This window comes from Malus domestica, chromosome 08 (assembly GCF_042453785.1).
Source record: "Malus domestica chromosome 08, GDT2T_hap1".
Lineage (NCBI taxonomy): Eukaryota > Viridiplantae > Streptophyta > Magnoliopsida > Rosales > Rosaceae > Malus > Malus domestica.
The window spans coordinates 19,874,337-19,901,417 of record NC_091668.1 but is presented as its reverse complement, the minus strand read 5'-3'; the positions used below and the strand labels follow the sequence as shown (position 1 = coordinate 19,901,417).

At 39.8% G+C, this 27,081-nt stretch overlaps 1 protein-coding gene across 1 annotated transcript; it reads right to left on the bottom strand.

Moving 5' to 3' along the window:
* Positions 1–23,552: 23,552 nt before the first annotated feature.
* LOC103448104 (uncharacterized) lies at positions 23,553–26,839 on the bottom strand. Its single transcript, XM_008387343.3, has 4 exons — positions 26,571–26,839; positions 24,219–24,322; positions 23,961–24,105; positions 23,553–23,846 (listed from the first exon to the last, which is right to left on the bottom strand). The coding sequence occupies exons 1-4, from the start codon at positions 26,587–26,589 to the stop codon at positions 23,812–23,814; spliced, it is 303 nt and encodes a 100-aa protein (XP_008385565.1). The 5' UTR covers positions 26,590–26,839; the 3' UTR covers positions 23,553–23,811.
* Between the last annotated feature and the right edge of the window lie 242 nt (positions 26,840–27,081).

Sequence of the window (27,081 nt, the reverse complement as noted above, 5' to 3'; positions counted from 1 at the left end):
CAAGAGGGCTGAATAGCTTGATCTTCATATGCCATGCACTGAAGTTGTTGTTGGCTTGCAATAAGGCTTTGTTGGTGACTATAACTCTTGTTGGGCATAAGTGCTCCCCTAGTTGAGTTGTCAAGCTTAAGGGTTTTTTATTATTTGTGAATGCTAGGAGTTCACATGTACAAGTTGTACCACTCGTCTTTTGGTAGGTGGAATGAATGGTGAGTTGCTTTCATCACTTAGTTGGTGGTACGAAGGTGAGTTCCTTCATTAGTTGGTGGTACGAAGGTGAGTTCCTTCATCACCTTTCATCACATTTCATCACCTGGTTGGTGGCACGAGGATGAGTTCCTTCTTCACCTGGTTGGTGGCATGAATGGCAAGTTGCCAAATGATATTAGAGTACGAGTTGTACATTTCATCACCTGGTTGGTGGCATGAGGGAGAGTACGTGTTGTACATTTCATCACCTGGTTGGTGGCATGAGTGGCAAGTTGTCAAATGATATTAGAGTACGGGTTGTACATTTCATCACCTGGTTTGTGGCATGAAGATGAGTTCCTTCTTCACCTGGTTGGTGGCATGAGTAGCCAGTTACCAAATGATATTAGAGTACGGGTTGTACATTTCATCACCTGATTGGTGGCATGAAGGAGAGTACAGGTTGTACATTTCATCACCTGGTTGGTGGCATGAATGGCAAGTTGCCAAATGATATTAGAGTATGGGCTGTACATTTTATCACCTGGTTGGTGGCATGAAGATAAGTTTCTTCTTCACCTGGTTGGTGGCATGAGTGGCAAGTTGCCAAATGATATTATAGTACGGGTTGTACATTTCATCACCTAGTTGGTGGCATGAAAGAGAGTACGGGTTGTACATTTTATCACTTGGTTGGTGGCATGAAGATGAGTTCCTTCTTCACATTTCATCACCTGGTTGGTGAGAATAAAGACAAGGTGTCTAGGCACATTGTAGCAAATGTCGAATGACACAAAATATGTTGAACCCTTTCAAAGCACAGTTGGCTTATGTATGAATGTGTTGGAGTGTATGATTGAACGAATATACTGTGAAGTTGTTCATTTGTTTGTATAGTCTTGTTGACATATACTTAGACTTTGTTTCATGTTGAAGCTTTGAACCCGAGTGTTTCATTACTAGGAATGTAAGAGGATTATGATCAAGTTGTCTAAATCATCTCTTTATTGAATTCATGCGAAATAGTCTTCATTACATAGGATGCCAAACGGCTGAAGCTTAACACTTGTACAATGTGAGTTTACTTGTAATAATACTTCAAGTGATCAGCGTTCCATGGATAGCCAAGGGTCTTGCCATCAGAGTTTCTAAGCTTGTAGAAGCCAAGACGGCGGATGCCAACAACTTCAAACGGTCCATCCCAGTTTGGACTAAGTGTTCCTTCACTTGGGACTCTGTTGCAGAGTAATCTTTTCTTCAATACCCAGTCCCCCACTTTGAAAGAACGAGGTTTGACCCTTAAGTCATAGTAGTTGGAGATGCGCTGCTTGTAGGCGACATTCCTCAAGTGAGCCTGGTTTCTGTGTTCCTCGACTAGATCTTTTGTCATTTTCGCTTTGCACGTAGTTCTGGACTTGGAACGTTGCTTGCTCAAGCTCAACTGGGACAACTGCCTCTGTACCAAAGGCAAGTGAGAATGGGGTTTCTCCTGTTGATGTCCGATACGAAGTGCGGTATGACCAAAGAACTTAGGGTACAAATTCTAGCCAACAACCTTTAGCCTTGTCTAAGCTGGTTTTCAAAGTTCGCTTGATTATTTTGTTGATGGCTTCAACTTGTCCATTAGACTGGGGATGAGCTAGGAAGGCAAAACATAAGTTGATGTTGAACTTAGAGAAGAACATCCTGAACTTATTATTGTCAAATTGTCGCCCGTTGTCAGTGACTATCGCATTGGGAATGCCGAATCTGCAAAGGATGTTCTTCCATACGAAGTCTTCTATTTTTGCCTCAGTAATGGTTGCCAAGGGTTCTACTTCAGCCCACTTTGTGAAGTAGTCAACTGCAACGATTGCATAGCAAACTTTGCCCTTCCCTGCAGGCATTGGGCCGATCAAATCAAGTCCCCATTGGGCCAAGGGCTGATCATAAGAGTGAGCGGCTCGGGAGGGGAGTGAGGAATAGTTGCGTAGCGTTGACACCTATCACATGAGTGGAATATTCTGATGGCATCTTAGTGGAGTGTTGGCCAGTAATATCCTTGGCGAAAAGCCTTGTGTGCTAGGGATTGAGATCCAGCATGATCTCCGCAGACTCTTTCATATATTTCCCGAATGACAGTTTCCGCCTCTGCGGGCGTAAGGCATCTTAGGTATGGTAGGTTAAAACCCCGTTTGTAGAGTTGGTCATTAATGATCAAGTAACGAGTAGCCTTGTCTCGAATCTGCTTAGCTTGGACTTTGTCATTTGGAAGGGTGCCATGAGCAAGGAATCTATAAATCGGGGTAATCCAACTATCCCCTTGTTGTAAGTTGCACACTTCCGCAGCCATAGTGCTTGGTGCTACCAACAATTCGACCTGAATTTTTCTCCCAATCTTGTCTTCCACTGCTGAGGCGAGGCGAGCCAAAGCATCTGCATGACTGTTTGCCGCTCAAGGAATTTGGGTGATCTGGTAGTGGAAGTGCTTGAGCAACAATTGTGTTTGTGCCAGATAGGCTGCCATGGAGCTATCCTTAGCGTCAAAGTTGTTGGTGACCTGGTTAACCACCAATTGGGAGTCACTGAAGATATCAATTCGTTTAACCCCAAGGTGTTTGGCCAAACGTAAGCCTGCTAGGAGGGCTTTATATTCGGCCTCATTGTTCGACGCCTTGAATTTGAAATGAAGAGCATACTCCATCTCCACTTTGTCATGGGTCGTAAAGACTAGTCCTGCTCCACAACCCTGTTGGTTGGACAAGCCATCAACATATAGACTCCATGCTGAGGCTGTTGGTTATATTTTCTGAGCTTCCAAAGGTAATGAAACCACTTCTTTAGGCATAGAAACAATGTCAACAGGATATGTAAAGTTGGCGATGAAGTCTGCCACTGCTTGGCTCTTCTCAGCTGGCTTTGGTTAGTAGGAGATGTCAAACTCACCCAATGCTATCGCCCATTTGATCATTCGCCCGGAAGTGTCAGGACTTTAGAGTATTTGTCGAAGATGATGATTGGTAAGCATGATGATGGAGTGTGCTTGGAAGTAAGGGCGAAGTTTTCGAGTAGACATGACCAATGCTAGAGCCAATTTCTCAATGTTGGAGTATCGTGTCTCCACATCTTGTAAGGCCTTGCTAGCGTAGTAGACAGGCCGTTCGACATTACCATCATTTCGAATGAAAACGGAACTTATTGTTGAAGCCGATACCGACAGATAGATAATGAGAGTGTCACCAACCTCAGGTTTGGAGAGCAAAGGAGCTTTACTCATGTAGTCTTTGAGGTTCTTGAATGCCTCAGCACATTCATCAATCCATGTAATGTACTTTTTACTTCCCTTAAGTGCTTTAAAGAAAGGAGCACATCTGTTGGTGGCCTTAGAGATGAACCTAGTTAAGGCTGCCACTTTGCCAGTAAGGCTCTGGATGTCTTTTGAAGTAACCGGTTCCTTCATGTCGATGATTGCTTTGATCTTCTCGGGATTAGCCTTAATGCCTCGCTGGCTTATCATGAAGCCTAAGAATTTGCCAGAGCCTATGCCAAAGGCACATTTGTTAGGGTTCAACCTCATTCGATACCTCTTCAGAATGGTGAAAGTTTCAGATAGGTTGGTGATGTGTTGGTCAGCATGTTTGCTCTTGACTAGCATATCATCAACGTAAACTTCCATGCTCTTCCCAATCTGTTCGGCGAACATTGAATTGACCAGTCTCTGATAAGTCGCTCTTGCATTCTTTAGGCCAAAGGGCATGACTTTATAGCAATATAGTCCCTTGTCAGTAGTGAAGGCTGTGTGTTCTTGGTCCGGAGGGTTCATGAGGATTTGGTTGTATCTTGAGTAAGCATCCATGAAGCTCAGGAGTTCACACCCTGCTGTAGAGTCTATAAGTCTGTCTATGAGAGGAAGAGGAAAGCTATCTTTCGGGCATCCTTTGTTTAAGTCAGTGTAATCGACACACATTCTCCACAAGATCTTTTGCAGCAAGAGACTTTCCTTGGTCGGATTCTTCTTAACAAGGACAACATTTGCTACCCACGTTGGGTAATTGACTTCGCGGACAAAGCCTATGCCTTTGAGTTTTTCAACTTCTACCTTCATTGCCTCGTACCGTTCAGCGTCATAAGATCTTCGCTTCTGTCTTATTGGCTTGGTCTTGAGGTCAATACTTAAGCAATGACAGATTATATCGGGAGAGATGCCTGGCATGTCCTCATATGACCAGGCGAAGACCTCAATGTTCTCTTGCAAAAAAGAGATCGATACCAACCGAATGGGTGGTGACAAGGTGGTACCAATCTTCACCATGCGATTCGGATAATCTTTTGAGATAGAGACCTTCTCCAACTCTTCAGCGGGTTACGCTTGCTGGGTGAAAGAGTCATCTTGAGGATCATCGGGTTGACTGTTACCACCGTGAAGATCCAAGTTGGCTTCGTCTGGGCTGGTCTTTATGACTTGGTCATGTATAGAAAGGGTTTCCTTGGGCACAGACAGGTGATGTTGTTTGACTGAAGTGTTGTAACATGATCGTGCACTAAGTTCATATCCTCTGATGTAACCATTGCCATAGGGGGTTGGAAATTTCATCAACAACATATGTATGGATACCATGGCCTTGAGATCATTGATGCCTGTGCGTCCCAAAATGACATTGTAGGCCGTTGGGCAATCAACCACCAGGAAGTTAGTGGTAATGGTAGCTGTGTAAGGGCATGTACTGATAGGAGCATATTTATGCGACTTAGTTGGCTTATTCTTGTGCATTTATGTCGTGTTTCCTTAGTTATTTTAATGTCTAAAGTCATTTTCGTGTGTTTTCAGATTTTAAGGACAAAGTAGGCAAGAATATGCATTTTGGAGCATTTTGGAGCAAAATGGAGCTTGGAATGCATGTCACATATTTGGAACCAAGGTTTGGACGAAATTGAAGACTCAAAGAGGCTAAGAATGTGAAGAATTAGTGTACAAAGGATCAAGAACTCAGCCACAAAAGGACACACATCCTTGCCTTGCAATCCACATAGGATTCCCTTTGGATTCCCATGCATGTTTAATCATCCTTGTCCCCTGAAATATTTCTGATTTAATGCCCCAATACACTCAATTATCACACTCAATTGTTGCATACCTCTTGTTCCCTTCACCCATCAGATTTTACACAACTTTCACAATCATTCCATGCACCAATTGATGCTCCATCATCCACATTTGGGATCCAATGCTGTGTGCAACACATGTTGCTGCACCTTTGACTAATTTATGAAACATTTCACCTCCCCTTTTCATTTCCATGCAATGAACAAAATCATTCATGCTCCCTAGCTGAAATACCACTCCATTTTACCCTCCATACTTTGCATCATTGCTCCATTTTCATCCTTGGACCATTGAACACCACAAATTCACCCTTCTTGCTGTGCATTTCCCCCACTGCCTAATCTGATTCTCTAAGGTTTTTGAGGCCTATATATACATGTTTACAACCCTTGGCAAAGGGTTGAACCTCCCATATTCATCATTCATGCAGAAAATTCGTCCATACTCACCCTAGGCAGCAAAACACCCCAAAAACACCATTCTAGTGCCCATAAACATAACAGCCACTCCACCTTCTTCCACCCTTTTTGCCGAGTTCTCCACCACCCTCCAACCATCAAACACTCCTCCACACTCACCCTAAACCTTTCCATACCATTCCCCATCCATTCTACACCATAAAACTACCCAAAACCTGTCCATAACCCAATCTGCCGCAAGCAAGGGAAAGGAGGAATCTTGGATGCACTTGCTGCCAAGTTGGAGCATTCTATGTGTTTTCTTTCTTTGGATTTTAATGTCTAATTCATGTAATCTTTGTTTTGCTTTAAGTATGATTGGCTAATTTCATTTTTGGCTAAGGGTGTATTCAAAACCATGATTATATATGTGAAATGAGTTGATTATTTCCAGTTATTGTTACATAAGTCGTGAATACAATTTGCTTAACCATTTGATTTAGAACTTATTCTTGTATGTTGATTGAGAGTGCACGCTTAATTTGCATGCTTGAATTTGATGCTAGGATATAAATTTGTTTCACCTAATCGTTATGAATTTATATTCGTAAGTAGTGAAGGTCGCTAGTCACGATCGTGTTAAGTAGATTCCTGGCAAGAGTATCATGTTTTTCATAGTTACGAATGCCTTGTCGATGCTTATGATTTCCAAAGAACGTAATGATTCTAACTTGTGTCTGTATCATGTTGTTCATATAAAGAACTTGTTAGGAATAATTTGTTTGCGATGCATATTCATCCAATTCAATGATCCTAGGGAAATCTGAAGGTTAATTTAAGCGGACCTAATTAACTTGGAGTGTCGAGGTTCATAACTTATTGAATTGATAACTGGAAATTGATTTACGTTGCATATATTTCATGTGTGGAGAAGAACCCCTTAGCCATTCCATCATCCATTGATTCTTCATAACTTTGTATTACAATCTGTTTCTTTTTCTCTCTTACAATCTCCCATTTAAGTTTATTTTCGTCCAAATCAAATCCCCAATTATTTTGAAATCCTAGATTAGTTGGAAAGTATGTTGGTTTATGTTTTTAAGTGTTTTGGTACAAATTAAAACCCAAATTCGTCCAATTTGATGCTTTGTGTTCAAAACTGCCAAGAAAGTGTTTTTAAGGCAGTTTTGAATCTTTTGATTGCTGTTTTGAGTTTTTGGTTTGTTTTAGTATTTTAAACGTGAGTTATGCATTCTTTGAGTCTAACCTAGTGCTTTAAACTTTGTTTTTACATTTCTAAGTCAGTTTTCAAGTGTTTAGCAATCCCTCCTAATCCCCGGTCTAGAACGATCCCTATTTACATACTTTGCTACAATTGATAAAAAGAGGGTTTAATTTTGTGTGTTAACTTATTTTTCACACCATGTACCAATGGTGAAAGGTAAGTGTATGCTCCCCAAAGGTTGCACGATATCACCGGAGAAGCTTATCAAAGGGGAAATCGAGCGGTCGAGCAAGTGTTCAGCTACATTAAGTGCCCTGAAAGCTTCAGTAAACATGATATTAACCGAAGCCCCCATGTCTACCAGGATTCGTCATACTTCAAAGTTGGCTATGTGAGCTTCCACGATCAATGGGTCGTTGTGAGGGTAGATAATACCTCTTTCTTCCTCAGGGTAGAAACATATTTAATCCTAGTTAGGCTTTTGATACTTACCTCCCCTGATGTCTTCCATGTGAAACACTTGGTGGCCAGACCTTAAAGCTCGTTCACTATTTTTCATGGCCCTGTTGGAAGATTTAGATATGGTTATGCCACCACTTATGGAATATATCACATTTACCTGGCGTTGGTTACGGTTACTCCTTGGAGGGTGAATGAGGAATTGATCAATTTTTCCTTCACGTGCCAAAGCTTCAATATGATCACGAAGGGTGATACACTTCTCGCCATCATAGCCGTTATGCTCATGGTAGCAGCAAAACATGCCCGTGTTCTTCGTGGGCTTGTAATCCAGGTGCCTCGGCTTTGGCTTCGGTATTAAGTGTGTTATGCTGGGGTAAATGGCCACGCATGTGGCGTTCAAAGGTGTGTATGCCTCATACCTCGGGGTAAGGGTTGTCCTGACACGTGCTTGACCCACTGTGTTGATTGCCTGGGGTCGAGGATTATCATGGCGATACCCTTGGTTATCGCGGTAGTGTCCCTTACTCCTTTTACTAAAATGAGACTGGTGAGGATGGAAATCTTTCCTTTTGCCCTGAGATTGATATGTCTGTTGACTTGGCAAAGTATTAAGTAAGGCAGGGGGAGGCACCGCTGCCGTTTGGAAGGTCGAGGTCTTCTTATTTGGTTGGATCTGGCTTCCATTCCCTACTTGCTGATAAGGGGTGGTTGTGGGGGGTTTTCCTTGATATGTCTTTGCCTCAGTGGAGGCATGGTTGTAAGCCTGTGACATCACCTCAAAGTAAATCTTCCAAGTGTTGGCATTGATCATGTACTTGAAGAAACAATCACGTAGGCCTGCCGTGAAGGCCTTGAGAGCGGTCTTGTCATCTGCCTCAGCGCAGCGAGAATACTGATGGCTGAAACGACCAGCACACTCTCGTAGTGACTCATCTGGCTTCTGGCGAATAGTGTACAAGTCATCTGTAGAATGCAAGCGATCGGTCTAGAAGATGTGTTGAGAGACAAACAGTTTCCTCAGTTCCTCAAATAAGTCTACTGTCTCAGGTGGAAGACGGCAATACCAATTTAGAGCTCTACTAGAGAGGGTGGAGGGGAAGAGAAGACATCGCTCTTCGTCGGTGTGCATCCGATATGCCATGGTGGACTCAAAGAGGTTAAGGTGTTCAATTGGGTTCTCCCTTCCAGTATAGAGTTGTAAACCAAGCTTTTGTTTTGTCTTCGCTTGAAGGGGGTGTCGAGGATCCTCCTTGTGAGAGGGCCAGGCCTAGGTTAGTTCCAATCAGGTATCTCGGCCTGACGTTCGGCCTTCAACTTGTTTACTTCTTCAAGGAGCTGTAGGACAATGGGGTCTTGAGTGGAGTCATGTACCACTGGGATTTTCTTTCGTAAGTCTCCATCGCCTCTTGGAAGTAGGAAAGTTTGAGCAAAGGCGTGTGATTTTTCCTTAGACTCGCCGTACTGACTTCTAGGGCGAGTCTGTCAGAATACCTCAGAGTCCCATGTACCTTCATGTTCCTCTAGGACATGTCGTTCCTTCCCTAGATTGGCAGCTAGCCTGGGTCGTGGGAGGGGACCGAGTCTTTCAGAAACCCTTGGGTCATTGATCTTCAAGCATATGTGGAGGGGATTCTCTCGACGTTGCTTTAGGAAGTCTCGGTAGTCACGATAAACGGCTTTCGATCGTTCCAACCCTTCTGCAAAGAGGTGTCTTCCTCCACTTCTCCTGCTTCGGGTCGAAGCAGCTGGGTTGAGAGAATCTCATGTTGATCAATGTTTTGATGATTAGCTCGCTCCTCATTAGGGATACCCATGTCGAATGAAGGTGACCCTCCTTGTTGGAAGGCATCCAGATGATGGTTGATGTTCACAGGGGTAACGAGTTCGCGTGTTTAAGTACACCTAGTTTCGAGGAGCATCTCAAAGAGCTTCTCATACTGTTCCTGGAGGACCTCATTCTTCATTGCTATCTTGTTTTTTTTGAGATTCTAGCTCATCGACTTTAGCTTGAAAAACAACCTTCTTTCCTTCCTTCTTTCGTTGCTTCGCACTAGGTGAAAGAGAGGTGTCATTCTATGTGCTGTGGCTTCCTTCGCTCCTCATGTTGGAGAGAGATGCCTGGTCAAAATACAGTGTACGAATGGTGGAAACCAGCTTGACAAAGCTGAAGAGAGTGGGAATAAGTGTCGTTCCCACAGACGACGCCAAATGTTGATGCACAAAATTAGTGAAGACTTTGGTACAACAGAAAATGTTAAGTTTTTGACCTTCGCTAGATTGCTCCAGTCACTAGTGTGGATAAGTATGTAAATGGATAAGGACAGGGAAGCAAACACAAGATGTACGTGGTTCACCCAGATTGGCTACGTCCACGGAGTAGAGGAGTTCTCATTAATTACGAAGGGTTTACACAAGTACATAGGTTCAAGCTCTCCTTTAGTGAGTACTAGTGAATGATTTAGTACAAATGACAGTAGGAAATATTGTGAGAGAATGATCTCTATTTATAGAAGAGAGTTTCTAGTTTCATTCTCACTTTGACACGTGTCGTGTTGTGATTGGCTTCTGATGTTGACACGTGTCGCGTTATGATTGGCTTCTGATGTCTGCACGTGTCGCGCTGTAATTGGCCTCCTGGTTGGAGGGAAACTCTTATGGTTCCTTGATAGTATAACGTTAACCGGTGCTTAGTAGTTTCGGGATTGGTCAAGTATGGTACAAACACATTCAATACATTCGATTCTTCTGTCTAGTACATATTATACATGGTTGCTGCCTGGCAATTAACATTGCCTAAACCAAATGCCTAACTACCCCAACACCCACCCACCCATTAATGGCGTTTTTCTTTTTTCTTTAAGTACATGTTCTACACTTGATGTATCGTATCATGTTTCTGGCACACTAAATTTTTTTCCACCTCCACTCCACCCATCCATTAGTGGTGTTTGCATTTTTTTGTCAATCTGATTCTAGTAACTATAGTTCCATTTTTTGTCAATCTGATTCTAGTACTTACAGTTACTACAAGAGTAAAACGGGCATCAATCGGTTATGTAAAATGAGAGGTTATGTTGTTTCACGTGATGAATGAAACATTTACGTAAAAATGTATGTGGATGCAAATTTTCGTCATTCTTTGATTGACGCATCTGCACTTACAAAATAATAACACCTAAGATTATGGTCAAAAGCCTCACATGCCCACGATGAATGTGGGGGCTTTGGTTGAAGAATCTCCGATGTCAAAGTTAGAATTATGTAAAGAATGTATTTGAGTGTTTGTGGGAAGGAAAAAGCCTATTTAGGGGTAGCTAAAACTTACTGAATTTTGGAGATAAATGGAGTATTTATAGGAGAAAATGAGGAGATGGGCCGGCCCTCTAGGGTTTAGGGGTGGCCGGCCCTACGTGATATTTTAGGTGAGAATATTCCAAAATATTTGTGTAAATAAATATCTTGGAGTAATTATAGGGAAATATCTTAAATAAATGGAAGAGGTATTCATCAATTCTCCTTCTAAACTTGTGACCATTGGCCAATTTCCCCTCTCAACTTTAATTTTGGCTAATTTCCCCCCCCCCCCCTCAACTCTCATAATTAGTTAATTTCCCCCCTCAACTTTAATTTGGCCAATTTCCCCCCTCAACTCTCATAATTAGTCAATTTGCACCCTACTGTTAATTTTTTTTTTTTAATTTTCCATCTTTTTTTTTTCTTTCAATATTTCTAATAACTTCTAACAAAGTACTAAAATTACCATAAACTCACCTGCATAATATGGGGTAAAATGTACAAAAACATAATACAATTAGTATGTGATATGGGTTGATTATAAGAAAAAGTTATGAATCGGGTTTAAAGCATGTAGAAGAAGAAATAATAATCCCAAACTCATGGATCAGACCTATTTCAATAAAATGGGTTATTCTTAATAAGGAGTCGAAAATTATGAATTGACTAGCCATTTTTGCACTAAAGCTCGATTCTCCACAATTTACTTGAACTTAGCTTTCACTTTTATAAAGAAAATTGTATTCACATACAAAAATGTACACATCAATCCTTTTCGTTATCAATTTTGTATAGTAAAAAATCAAATAAAATTACTCCATACTGATTTATTATGACTAAAAATACTATCTATGATAAATTGCAAAATTATAAATTTTAATCTATTTGTAATAGGATAAAGACATAGGAAAATGATTAACATACATCTTATTTAGTTTCTTACACACACTTGTTTAATTATGATCAAATTAAAAAATTAACAGTAGGGTGCAAATTGACTAATTATGAGAGTTGAGGGGGGAAATTGGCCAAATTAAAGTTGAGGGGGGAAATGAAGGATTTATTTTGAAAAACATGTTCATTTGAGCAACATCATATAGCATGCAATTAACAATTAAAGGCGGAATCATGCTTGTACGCACTCAAAAACAAAACATGACCATGAAATTCAAAGCCTAGTAGATTGGTGAACCAATAATCAACTCAAAACAAAGTGAGTTGAAATTAATACCTTTGTAGATTCCTCTTTGCATAAGCAAAGGCTAATCACCCAAAGAGATAGGGCCTTCATTCCTTGCTTCTTAGATCCATGGATTTGGATGGAAGAATAGGTTTCTCCAAGTTCCCAAAATAGGGAACCTCTAAGTCTCTTCACCAAGGTTTGATTGTAGAAGAAATGAGTGACCTTGGAGTAGTAGGATTGCTAGATGTACCCTCCAAGGTGTTGGCCTCTTTAGAGAGAAAATGGAGAGACAATTCTCACCAATTTTCCCCCAAAATAAAACCCTTTTTCACTTAATGAATATTTGGCTTATAAAGTCATTTATATAGTCACTTCTTTAAGTGACCTAAACAACCAAAAAACCCTAATTCATCTTCATGGCCGGCCATATAGAGAGATTTGGGCTTTTGGGCCTTAATGAATCTTTATTCATTAATTGTCATACAACTTAAGTTAATGGGCTTGACGTTCGAAGCCCATTGGGCCTTAAGGTCCAAAACTATCCCGAAGTCTTTAACGAACTTATTCGTTTGATTAATTAACATATTAATTAATCATTGCCATAAATAAATGATTAAACCATTTAATCATTCTTACTCATTTCCGTTTAATCTCCAATCTCTACCTTTTATGGTGTGCGATCCATTAGGTTCCTTTTAGCGAGGCAGTGGGCGATTAAAACCATTTTACATCGATTGTGAATTGAAACAATTTTCAATTCTCCCTTTAGTGGTTATACACGTATAGGGCTTCCACAAACCATGGTTGACGCCTAGCAGCATGTCATGGTTACCCAAGCTAATCAGAAGAGGATAGAGAACCTATTCAGTTCGGGATTACAAATGCAATACGGTCTTTCTCTAATCTAATACTCTTGACCACATTGTTTGGTATGATAGTTTATTTGTTCATGTCTACTATCCAATGTGAATCGTTTGCTTCTATGATTTCCTTGAATGTGATTTGGAACACATTCCACAATCTCATTCATACTCTGGCCAGAGATTCCAAATCATATCATAGAGTATTCTCCCTCAACTGTTTTGAAGGTTAGAGATCCCTTGTTGCGCATTCACTTGTCTCCATGACTAAGTGGCTTAACCCCAACGATGCCGTGACACCCCGAGGGGGTGAATTAGACATAATCAAAGATTAAGGACTTAACCACAAGACAACTGTGATGCCTCAGGTCAAAGGACTACTTTGCATTATCCCAACCATGAGTTCTCATGTGACATGGAATATAAGAACTCTTCGTTGATCACGTTCAGTGAACTCATTCGCTATTGAGCACCTACGTACTTATCTTGATGTCACACACACCAATGACTCGAGACTAGTCACTCTCCCTGAGAGAAGACACAGTACGTACTGATCTTAACGGACTGTCAATGCCCAATTGGCAATCCTATGATCAGGAACATTTAGGATGTGTCTACGAAAGAATGGTCTCATTAATCTAACTTCATTAGATTGCATTCTCCCAATCACATATTCCTTGGACTTTATCGTTTAAACATATAACATTTATATGAGACGGCTCAAACAATAATCTTTGCCCTTTATATGTAAACTAGATTAGTTTAACATGTGAAATGTCTGTAAAGTATCATCATATGATTGGCTTTAGAGCACATTTCCAACAGGAAATTGACTAATTATGAGAGTTGAGGGGGGAAATTGGCCAAAATTAAAGTTGAGGGGGGAAATTGGCCAATAGTCACAAGTTCATGGGAGAAATTGATGAATACCTCTAAATGGAATTAGGATAACTTACTTGAAAGAGGTCATCTCTTATTAGAATATATTTATGATAAGAATAAGGGATTATTCTGTCATAAATACCTTTGACTTTTCCTATGGGCATGGGTGCTTTGAGCAGTCGTTGATCTCTGCCTGCTTTACCTCAACTGCGCATGGTGAATGAGGCTGCTTCTTGCTCATTTAACATGGGCAGTCTTATCTTTCTTGGGAAATAATCCACTCGTTAGCTCCATGATTTTTGAGATTATTTTTGGCTCTACAAATGCCCCCACACCTGCTGGGCTGCTTGCAGGAAAAGGCATGAGGTGTAGAAATCCAAAGCCGCAATGGAGTATGTGTCCCAATTTGATGTAGATTCCCTTTTTTACTTGGAATTTAAATTCTTCTAGGAAAGGGAATGTAATTGCCACAAAAACAAATTTAAGTCTATGTCAAGCAAGGGATTAAATAAATTTGGAGGGCAATTAAAACCCCACAAGAAAGAGAGAAAGCCAGAGGATATTTGTTCCACTTCCCCTAGCAATCTTCTTCGCTTGCCCGTGCAAAGAATTGTGTTACGTTGGTTTTCTTCTTTTCCAAGGTAAGAACAAAATAATTTTCTCATTCTTCTTAATTTTTTGGAGCCTGGGGGTTTGAATTTTTTTGCTCAACGGGGGTCGAGGAGTAGTGAAAAGTGGCAGCCGATGAGCTGCTGTGCTACTACCATGGCAGCTAGGCTGTTGCATGGCAACGTGATTGCTGTGTGGCAACTTGGCTGCTGTATGGCGTTGCTCAGCTGGCTAGGCTAAGGAAGTCAGTGTTGGGTCGCGTGGACCTGGGTTATGGGCTCGGGCCTGTGCAGCATGAGAAAGACAAGAGAGAAAGAGAGAAAGAGAGAGAGAAAGAAAGAGAAAGGGAGGCGCAGAGGCGCCTGCCTCATGTTGGTTTATGCCGTAAGGGCCTGCTGGGCCGAGAGAGAGACGGGGGAGCCAGCGTGGGCTAGGCTTCCTACTGCTGCACCGTGAGGGTTAAGTCGTGGAGCTTGGTGCAAGGCACTGGGTTCTGCGGCCCTTTTTTCTATTTTTTTGTAGCAGCCTTCTAATAATTTTTCCTTGCAGGGTTGTAGGATTTTTAAACATGTCTTCGTTAAGCCACAAGAATGATGAATTTCTTCCGCCATTGTATCATCAAGGCAGATTTGCAAGTAAGCTGGGCTACTTTAAGGCTGCTGATGTCAAGGTAAGTTCCAATAAGCAGTTCAAAGACTTCCTTGAGATGTTTAAGCATGCAATTCTGTTTGGGGTTCGTGTGAAGCGGGTCAAAGATGGTAACAACCGTGAACCGTGTGACTCTAGGAAAGCTATCAAGTTTCACCATTACTACTTCGTGTTGGGGTTCACCTTTCCTATGCCTCGATTCTTCCAAGTGGTGATCTGCTCTATGAAGTGCTCCTTAGTGCTATCTGAACATTGTCCATGTGATGGTGGGGTTCCATAACTTAAGCAGGTTCTCTAACTTTGACCTGACTGCCAACGAGGTTTAGTACTTCTTTGACATAGGCCACATTGATGGAGTTGGGCAGCTGATGATCCGTCATAGGCTCTTCGATTACTCGAGCCAAGGGGATCATAACTGGTATAGAGAGACCTTAAAGATCAGCGGAGAGTGGGAATCTGATTCCTCGCTTAGGCTGCGCGTTTCGATTGCTTTCATCGATGGTAAGTAAGCTGCTTTATACTTTTGTTGAGCTGCCTTGTGATTTGTCCTTTTTTGTTTATGTAGATTTAGAATTCGGTTCAACTCCCAAGACATCTCCAGACATGAAGAAAATGAACATCGTCTTGGGATCCCTACTGAATACTGTGAGTGGCATTGGCTGCTCAATCCTCTTCGTAGGGAGAAAGGTGGGATGCCCCCATTAGAAGATATTAGAAGGATCAAGGGTGAGGCGTTTCCTAGTTCGATCGCCACTATGGAGCCTTCTGCAAGCGAATGCGAGAGAAAGATATCTTCATCACCTACTCGAGAGCCATTGGTGGAGAAAAAGTCGAAGACTTCCTCTGCTGCTCACGAAGGTTTGTCCACTGCTGGGAGGCTCGTGATTGACTTGACTTCTTCAAATGGGAAGAAAGAGGCTGCTGGATCTAAGCCTGTGAAGCCAGCTGCTCCGAGGGTTGCTAAAACAGTTACTAACAGGATTACGCAACAGATGAGTTCTGACGTGCCCCATGTGCCTGGTTTTATTTTGAGACAACCTTCCGTGCCCAAGTCTAATCCGATTCTGGAGGTACGTGGACGTAGAGTAAGGATGGTGATTCTACTGCCAGGGCCGCCCCCTTTTGTTGAGAATGAAGCGCCTACCCACATGAGAAACTATGATCAGCTTGCCAAACTAGCCTTAGGAGAGTTTTTATAGATCCATGTACTGTTGAAGCCCAATATGCTTGAGGATACGAAAACATGCACCAAGTTTGTTGATGGCGTGAGCAAAGTTGTCAACTCAAGTTTATTTGTGAGGTGTGAGGCTTAGTCGTGAAGAGGTTTCATGCATGCTATGATGCAGAAATATGTGATCTTAGCAACCGAGTACACTCATATGGAGCAGGATGATGCCATAACTACTAAGGAAATAGCGGCAGCCAAGGTCGACTGCTGACAAAATTAAAGAGTTAGAGTCTGAATTTACATTTTTGAAGGGATCTGATGTCTCTGCCCCCACTGCTCAACAGCTTGAGGCCACTCGCCAAGAGATCAGTGACTTGAAGACTTAGCTTGACGTGATCCAAGAGAAGTATGCCATTGCAGAGAATGAGATTGAAGTCCAGGCGTTGCTAGTGCATGATTTTAAACGTGTCATTTCAGAATTTCGGTATGCCCGTGATGCCAAGGATATAGAGCTGCTCGCCATGCATAATGACATTGTTTGACTTAAGAAAGCCATCACTAGACTTGAGTCCAAGGAAATGGAGCTATAATGAGCGTTGTCTGCCAGCGATAACCTGAAGAAGGAACTAGACGAGTTGTAGAATGCTCATACTGACCTAATTGAGGAGAATAAGCAGCTGAGCAGCGAGAAGTCTAGTTTTGAGGTTGTCTTTGCCTAAGGTCAAGCTGACTTCTACAAGCTTGGCTTTATTAATCATTTCATTGGCATGTCGTCTGACTACGCCTTCTCTGATAAGGACCTCAAGCTTTTTGTTATTTCTTTCGCGAATCTGCTAGAGTTTTCCTTCGAGAGCGCCGTTGGTGGAGTAGCTGAGAATCAGGCTACCCAGGTAGGTATGGTCGAAGGTGGTGTCGCCTAGGTAGGAGCGGCTAATGACAGTGTTGCCTGAGATGGGGCAGTTGTAGGTGAAGCGCGGGAAGTTGATGCTGCTGAGAGCGATGCGGCTACTGAAGATGTCTAAACTGTTGAGAAGTATTCATATTAGATAAACTTTACGATTTACATTCTTGCTTTGCTTTTTCCTTTGCTTGAACTTTGTTGGGCTTCGTGGTAGTTTACTAATTTACTAGAAATTAGTAAATTGTTTGTCTTCGCTTTACTTCATCCATGTCTTTTTGCCTTGCTTCAAGCTTTTGTCATAAAATGAACAATCGAGCAGGCTGCTTTGAATAAAGCAATCAAGTCCATCTTCATTGCTTTAGGTGTCAACTTCGGGTTATCAGGTGCGAATCTTCGTTTGCTTGAGGCATCTTTTGAAACTTCTAACTTGCAAGGCTGAGTGACCTCCGTAGTTGCATGTTTCGTATCAGTGGTCCACTAAATCTTTAGTTACAAGGACGTTAGCAAAGCGTGCTATTTTTAATAAGCAGACAGACTTGCATGACCTATGTGACTGCAGATCTAGGCTTATGACCTCTACAAAGCTATTAACCAGAAAGTCAACAACCTAGCGCCTTACTCATAGAAGCAAGCGAGTCTGCATAACTGCTCGGTTGTTAAATTTAATCTTCTAGGACGTTGAACTGTTGAGCTTTATCTCGCGTTGTTGCCACCTAACCATAGACTATGCAGTTGGTCGTCATTTCTCTAATCATTTGAGCTGCATGGCCTACATCACAAATAATAAAGATTGCCAAGACACGAAATTTGTTAACCTTTCGCATCAAAAGTGCATGGTTTTATGGAATTTCAAGGGCAGTGTTTCAAAAGAACTTTTTGCACTTTAGGATAAATGTAACAAGTAGCAAGTAGCATAGCTCTTTAGGAATCAATGTAAACCCAAAGGGTTCTTCTGCGCTAGGCAGTGCATTTGCACTAGTTGGTCACATCAAGGATGCTCAACCATGTGCACCTCATGCGTGTAGCCGGAGCTAAAATTATGTATCCTGGCAAAGATCACCTATGTATAGCACCGAGGATGCTCAGATGCGAATGCTAGTTGGTCACATTACGGATGCTCAAAAAGGATGTTCCTCTAACGGGTAGAGGGAATACTATTCTGTAACATGAAGATCACTAGTTGGTCACATACAGAATGCTCAGCCAGGATTGCCGACAGCTGGTCATAGCACGGATGCTTAACTGCAGTCCATCTTCGTGGGCAACCGTCCAAAGGCCGAGGTACACAGCGTGCATCCTCCGTCTTTAAAGCCCGGGTCCTCACGTATCAAGGTAAAGGCCTAAAGTCCTTCAAATCTAGCTAAGCCTTGAAAAAGACCATTATGGCTACTTTTAGGGATGACGGCGCAGGCCATCGTGGTCTAGTTACACCAGGGCAGCCTAACCCATCCACATCTGGATCCCTCTCCCAGGGGGAGAGCAAGATTGGTCCCTAAGAGGCATAATTTTTAGATAAGTCCCTGATTGGGCGAGATCTTCAATGAGAGCAGAAGTAGACAATTGTTACAGATACGTGATCAAGCCAAGTGATGAATAACTTCGGGAATCTTCATTGAAAAATGAGAGGAATGATATCGAACTTAGCTGAAAGGTAGAAACTACATAACAACTGGATAGTCCTCGACTTGCGAGGTAGGGCTCGTCGAGTTGTAGGAGAAAAAGGATGAGATGGGTCGGCCATTTAGGGTTTAGGGGTAACCGGCCCTATGTGGTATTTTAGGTGAGAATATTCCAAGATATTTGTATAAATAAATAACTTGGAGTAATTATAGGTAAATATCCTAAATAAATGGAATTAGAATAACTTACTTGAAAGATGTCTTCTCTAATTAGAATGTATTTATGATAAGAATAAGGGATTATTCTATCATAAATACCTTTGACTTTTCCTACGGGAAAGGGTGCCTTGAGCAATCGTTGATCTCTACCTACTCTACCTCAGGTGGTTGTGGTGAATGATGATGCTCCCTATTCATTTAATAGGGGCAGTCTTGTCTTTCTTGGGAAATAATCCACGTGTCAGCTCCATGATTTTTGGGATTAGTTTTTGCTCCACAATGTATCTTTAATTTTAAGGAAAACTAATGAAAATGGCTTGAAAACTTTGAGTTTTAACGAAAATGACAATATAAAGGGTAAAGTGAATAGTACTATGATTGACTTTTTAGTATAAAAATGTGGTTTTTCGTTAAAGTGAACAGTACCGGGAGCTTTTCGTTAAAGTTCCCTTAATTTTAACACTCAAAATTCTTCAAAGACATGTGTTATGCAAGTACCAATTGTCGTTAAAGTGAACAGTACCAAGAGCTTTTCGTTAAAGTTCTCTTAATTTTAACACTCCAAAATCTTTAAAAACAGGTGTTATGCAAGTGCCAATCGTTTACAAGTACAATATATATTGCACTAACTTGTTCCTTTCACTTTCTCCAATCAAAGAAAAGAAAAAGGATAATATTAGGGAGATTAAATTTTTAAACAAAATTTGCAAACTAAATGATGTGTCATCAATAGAAATGAGTAAGTTTATTAACACTTAAGTAATAAACCAATCATCAACTTTCATGCCTTTCATGCCCTTTAGTTTCCAAAATTTAGTCTGCAAATTAAGTCTCTCTAGCATTACCCAAGAAAAAAGGGTAAAACGAGGGAGACCAAAATTTTAAATCAAATTTGTAAACCAAATTATGTGTCACATATGCACATTAATCAACGCTTAAGTAATAATCCAATCATCAACAACCACATCATTTAGTTTGGTCTCCCTAACATTATCAAAAGAAAAAACTTTTATCCATGCAACTCAATGCACTTTAATTATCTCATGTTTATCACAAGGGCTTCATGACACTTCCTTGCACACTTTTGCATATCACCACAACCAAAGACTTTTCAGTGTGCCAGAAACATATATTGGTAAACCAAATATCGTAATACAAGTGATTGGTTGCTTGAAAAAATATTTCACTTCTATTATGACACTTAATGTACAGAATCGTGATCCTTTTTTTTAATTTTTTTTATTTGGAAGACCTCGACGGTACGAGAGAATTTTATTCATATGAAAAAAAGAAGTTACACCTAGTTAAGGGGACATAACCCTTATCCCTTATAAAGAAACAAAGACAAAATACAAGAAAATAGGTGGGACATGAATCTTATTCTTCTTGAAAAAGAAAATACAAGAAAAAGAAAGGGGACATAAATCTTATCCCTCTCGGAAAAGAAAATACAAGAAAAAGAGGGGAGGCATAGAACCAAACCCTTCCAAATTAAAACCTAAAAAGTAAGGACCTACAAGAAAATATGCAAAATAAAAAAGAATATCCAAAAGGATTAGGTAAAAAAGAAAATGACACTTCAGAGAGATAAATCTGTAGGCCGGTATGCCTAAGAAATCTGATTGTAGAAAAGGAAGAATCTCAAGGGGAGGATCAACATGCCAAACAAGAGAAGATGAGAGAAGCCATGTTTTCGGCACATTGAAAAAAAATTCTACCAACCATTTTCATATCTAAAATGGTTAATGCAAAAGAGACCAACTATTTAGGCCAAATTTGATAAACTATATAATGCAGTTGTTGATAATTGGATTGATTGGTTATTTTCTATTAGTTACACATCCTTTTATTTACAAATTTAGCCTAAGAATTTGATGAACCTAACGTTACTTAAAAAAAATGATAACCTTTACAATTCACCTGCTAGGCTTGCGTTGGGCTCCATACTATCAACTTCCAAAACTAACCACGATGAGGGGGTCAAGTAGTTAGAATAAATTTCAGATCCATATTCCACACGACATGTTTTAGGTTTGATTTTCGTCCCCAATGAGTCACACAATAATGGCCAAATGAGACTAAAATATATTTGTGAGTCTTCAAAACTAGAATAAATTTCAGATCTATATTCCACACGGCATGTTTTAGGTTCGATTTTCATTTCTAGTGAGTCACACGATAATGACCAAATGAGATTAAAATATAAGGAAAACTAATGAAAATGGCTTGAAAACTTTGAGTTTTAATGATAAGGACAAAATAAAGGGTAAAGTAAATAGTATCAGGATTGACTTTTTAGTGTAAAAATGTGGTTTTTCATTAAAGTGAACGGTACCGGGTGCTTTTCGTTAAAGTTCCCTAAAATATATTAGTGAGTCTTCAAAACTAAACGTTTGTCATATGTCACATAGGCACGTGAACGTAGGGTCACTAATCAACTATATCACTTACGCACGTTAATGTTGGGTGGTCACTTATCAATTATATGATATAGAAGGGTGCGTTAGGTTCATTTTTTTCTAACAGGTAACATTTATTACATGCAAATCAATACGCTAACAAAATATGATTACTATTCAAAACATAAATTCATTTGATAAAAATCATTAACAACATAATTTTTTTATTTATTAAATTTAATCAATGAATTAGTTATAATATACTCATCAAATTTAAATTTTAAGTCACAGAACACAAGTTACCTTGTGGAAGCATACATACCAAACTGGGACTCCTATTCACCATATTTCTTCCTTCTGCACAAGCCACTGCAAGAATCATGTTCACTGCTCCTGCATCTCCAACTCCAACAGGAACTTCCGCACATCTATTCACATTTACTTCATATGTATTTTCTACGCGCTTTTTGACCGCATTTGAAACGACAAGTGTGTGTATTTCCCTTTCAAAGCCCTTGAATTTTAGGCACGAAGCGCATTCTAAGGCTGATCGTCTGGATTCGCCAGGCACCCATATATTAATTTGTTGAAAATAGCTCTTTCGCCTATTTGTATTTCTACAATCATGCTTACCAATATGCAAATGACTGAATAGGACAGGCAGGATGACTTTGCTTAAGATCGGAATGTTACCCCTGCTCAAACTCAAGAACTAAACTCAAGTCATTGATCATTCCCACAATCCACTTTCTAATGAATCAAGATAACATTTCGTTCCAGTATAAATAGTCAGTAACTGTTCTTCCACCGAAAGGGGTGATGATTGAGATAAATTAAGCAACTCACGGCTATGAATGCCTTCTTTGAAGCTAACCTTCCTTCTTCACCAATAAGTTAATATTCTAGAAGAGAAAGATTGATTGAATTATCAAAAATTTGGAACGTGAAATTCAATTAGATCCACTTTTTCTGGAAGGTGTAGGGATTAACATAATCAATTAGAATAATTTATGGTTCTCTTGGCTAGGCCAATAAAATGAAGTTTCCACTCTCCGTTAAAAAAACGATAATAAATCTATTTATTACTATTTTTCTTTTTCAATTACTCCCGATGAAATATAAAATAGAGTAGAGTATTGGATGTTTCTCTATTTGTCAATCTTTCTGACTTGCTACTGCAAAACCAAGGTAAAAAAGATTGAGAAAAATCAGTCATTCACAACCCCTAGTGAAGGATTCCTGTTCTTTGTTCTTGTTCTTCCTTGTTCTTACATGGAAGACTCTTCTTGTGGTTGAGCACAAGGAATGACACTAGGAATCTGGACACAGTCACATTATAGTAATAAACTTACAGAATAATGGTATTATCTTTTGTTGATAAACAATGGGTTAAAAACTGATAAGCTTGAACTATTTCTAGCACTGCAAACTAGAACGGTTTCGGATTTTCAGTTTGACACTATTTCTATTTGCACTCGAGATGCATTCCTTTATTGGGTTAGTTGAGACGTGTTTTTCGTTGGGCGGTGAAGGGCTTAGCTAATGTGACGACGTATGAGTGGTAATTGAGTTGTAATTGACGGTAGGCTGCGTGTCTTGGCATCGAATTGTCAGCTCATATCCTACTTCAGTGATGCATCAAGATTTGTCTTGTGCGAGTGATGGGTTTCTATTTTGGCTACATGTGAAATTGTAACCAGTAATTATTTGTATAATTGTTTACTGACAATATTTGTTGTTAATTATGTTCCAAATGAAAAGCTCACTATTTTTATAGAATTGCAAATTGAAACACCTATAAATGCACTATTTCTAAAAGTGCAAACATGAACCATTTATGAAACTAAAACTACAAATCAGTCATTATTTATTGAAATGCAGAGTGAAATGACTTGATTATAGGTTATTACCTTAATTGGTTTTCCAATGAAGTTGTAACCCAACTCAAACATATCCAACAAAACTCACACACCCTCGATTTAGCGTTTAGGAGGCGGATTAAACAAACATAAGTCTACGTTGAAAGAATGGATCGCTCAATTGATTAAGAAAATTTTACTCAAGCATCCTATGTCTTATGTTCTGTTCGCCCACCCCTACAACACTTCTGACACTTTCGGGCTGCGGCAGCCTCGAGTGTAAACCATTAGCCCCGGTCGTGCTGCCGATGCCATGACACTGGCAACGGCCCACGTCTCCGCCATACAAGTCAGGAACAACATAAGCGCAAAGTGGCAACAATTGAAGCACACGAGTATAGAACACTGTAACCTGAGTAGTATTTACCCAGTTATGTGAAGTGCGGTAAAAAAGCCCTATAAACACTACAAAAAATTACCTACGACACCAACTTTCGTTGCACTCAAGTTAAAACAATATTTTTCCAAAGAAACACAACTCACCACATCAATAATTCTGAAAGTGAAGATTCTCATGCTTGAAATTATCATCAGGACTCACTCACATCCTTTTACATAGATAAAACAGGCACATCAATTCTTAAGATCTGGCATCAAAAGACGCAAAATAAAGTCGATTATTGCATATATCATAGTGGTGCTCTCCCTGTTCATGATCTATCTACAGTAACATACCAATTATCATTCCTAAAAAGTTTCCAGGCACAATGAAAAAGATGCACAAGACATCATGCTGATATGCTCTTCCCCTACTTAACCACAGCAGGAACCACAGGCGGGCACAGCACCTGAGAGTTCAACAGAAAGCAGTATTAACGAGAATTAAAAAGAAAAGAAAATCAAACAATGAAGAGAGAGAGAGAGAGAGAGAGAGATGATGTTGATGATGATAATTAACTTACTATGGTCAATTCCACGGACATTGTCTAGTCCGCGAGGTGGCCCGCGTGGACGGCCACCATATGGCCCTCCAGGGCCTCCGGGGCCACCACCATCCCATTTCTTTCCAGAAGCAGATCCTTTTTTGTAAGCATCAGACTTTTCCATCTATACAATTAAATATTAAGAGCATAAGTTTCTAGTAGACAAAATTAATTTGATACTTCCAAAAGTAAGATACTGTTTTACAGAGCAGAGAACAAGACGACTCTTATTCTTACCGAGAACATTGTAGCAAAAAACACGCCTATCAAGTTGACAATGGCCCAGAAGAAATCAGTTATCGTCTTGAGTCGCCAAATGGATCGCTTGGATTTCACAACACCTAAACAAACAAGTATGCAAATTACCACCTGGTCAGCTCCATAATCATGACACAAGAGTATCAATCGTCTAACATTTCCCAACATCATTTAGATATAGGATATTTGTTATTATCAAATATAAACACTGGGAAACACACAAAACACCTAATTCCCAATGCCACCTAATTGCATTATCCGACTAAAATTAGTAACCCAGTCTCAACAATAGATCATGCATATGATAATTTCAATTTTATCAGACTGGGCTAAAAAATCATTGCTGTCTCTTGGACTGTGGTTACTCGTGGCCACTACATATTAGAACAATAGGTGTAGGTGCTACTTAGCCCTAAATTAGTAGAAGCAGCTGAGCTCGCAACTAACCAAGCAAACATGGATCAGTAAACCAGCTAAGTCACGCTCATTAAGGTGCATTAAGCATCAGTGCTTCCAACAAAACAAGTATTATTGTAACGCGGTTAAGGACAGATAGAGAGCTTGTTTCATAATATTTTCAACGAAGGACTTGAAATGAGTACTTCTTTGGATGAGTTGAGTAACACGGAAGAGTGTAGTGGTGGGACCGAAGACATACGAAGTGTGGAAAGTCTTGGAGAGACGGGAATAGCATGGCTCACAAACTTTTTCAATAAGATTTTGAAAACAAAAAAGATGTCAAATGAGTGGCGGAAAAGCACATTGGTGCCAATCTACAAGAATAAGGGAGACGTATAAAATGCATGAACTATAAGGGTAATAAGTTAATGAGACATACAATGACGCTTTGGGAGAGAGATTGAGCATAGACAATCAATTCGGGTTCATGCCAGGATAGTTGACTACGGAGACATACAAAATTGCATCAGCACATGCAAAAAAAGTGTAGAGGAGATAAGAATGCTTTGTTGGATGTGTGGCCACATGAGAAATGACAGGATTAAGAATCAGGATATTCGAGGTAAAGTAGGAGTGGCCGCAATTAAAGATAAGATGAGAGAAAAGCAGTTATGGTGGTTTGGACATGTAAGCACAAGACCTATAGATGCTCTGGTTTGAAAATGTGGCTATGAGACAAAGGCTGGGGCCAAAGGGGTAAAGGAAAACCTAAGAAAACTTGAAAAGAGACTCTAAAAGAGACATGGAGTACTTAAAGCTAACGAAAGAACAGACGCAAAACTGGGCGGAACGGCGTACTAAGATTCTTACAGGCCGACCCCACTTAGTGGAATAAAGCTTTGTTGTTGTTGTTTTAGTGGTAAAATAATGTTGGTTTCATTGGATTGAACCTTGGAATGGAATGCCGGGTTATTTGTATACATGGAATGTCCAGTCCCCAAAAATAATGCATAATGTCAATTACATTCCTCATTGATTTTCAATTTTCGTGCTTTACCAGTTAACTCTCTTCAAGTTTCAATTTTAGTTCAATTTCATCATTCTCAACTTGACTTCATTCCATAAACCAAACACTACCCAAAGCAGAGATACAAAAGAAACTTGACAAAATAGAAAGCAAAAAAATACCCTGTACTCAAAATCCAACATAAGCAGAAATAACATGAAAGATAGATAGGTACTGCATAGGAATTTTCCAAAAAGCAATAGAACATTTCATTTCGAATTCTAAAAACAAAATGGTCAATCCCAAGCCGAGCTCATATTCACTTGTCATCCATAATATTCATAGTAGAACCAAAAAAGCATAGCCAAAGAAACAAATAAAAAGGCCATAAAAATCACACAAACGTTCTTTATGCTAGCCCTGCAATCAAGTTGGAGCACATCTAATTGACTAATTGTCATCGTTAGCTACGCAAAACACAAACTCGTTAACAAGGCAAGTATCGCAAATTATAGAAAATAAAAATCCCCTTCAAAAGAAGACACAAACAACAAAATTGAACCCCTAATTACAACATTGAAAAATCAAGAAATTAGGATCCCAAATTAAACAAAAAAACCATGTTCCAAAACCTCCAAAACGATCATCTGTATCAAGATTAATCGTACAAAAGAATTACCAAAATAAATTAAAAGAAAAAAACAGACCTCGTCCTTATAATTTCAGAAGATTAAAGATAAAAAACAAAGATTGATAAACTTGGAACAAAGAATGCTATTCATAAGAAACACATAATTTAACGATATTTGCTGATCAAACCGCAATTTCAAATTCTAGCAACAAACCCTAGCTTCCGAAATCGATAATATTACCCAACATTTGCAAAATAAATTTACGAAATTACAATAAAGGCGCAGAGAGAGAACCTCGCTCGACGTACGCCATGGAGATCAGAATCCAAAATCTAGAGTCTTCGAAGGTCTTCTTCTTTGAACGGATCCTGCAATTTATATTTGTTTACTTTTTGGTTGGAAAATTCGGCAATTTATATAACCCAATTATTTTTTGCCTTCACCAATTTTAGTATTATTTTACAAGTCATCTCAATTTTCATTGGCTGCAGGAACGTCAGTTTTGAGGTATTATCTACGTGGCATGGATTTATTGGTTGAGGCTTGGGTGTCAAACGTGGCACGGTTACGACTCATATGGGAGACGGGGCTATATCTAACGATTTCACCATCAATAATATTTTGTCCTTAACGATAAAGACAAAATAAAGGGTAAAATGAATAGTATAATTATTGATTTTAAGTGTAAAAATATGGTTTTTCGTTAAAATGAACAGTACCAGAGTTTTTTGTTAAAATTATAGGGCTTGTTTAGATGTGCTTTTAAAATGTCTAAAAGCGTTTTTAATTAAATTGATTTTGAGTT

Coding starts and splice junctions, on each gene's coding strand:
- LOC103448104 (XM_008387343.3), bottom strand. Junction 24,106..24,218: donor TTTTTGCTACAATGTTCTCG/GTAAGAATAAGA, acceptor TTAATTGTATAG/ATGGAAAAGTCTGATGCTTA. Junction 23,847..23,960: donor TGTCCGTGGAATTGACCATA/GTAAGTTAATTA, acceptor TTGAACTCTCAG/GTGCTGTGCCCGCCTGTGGT.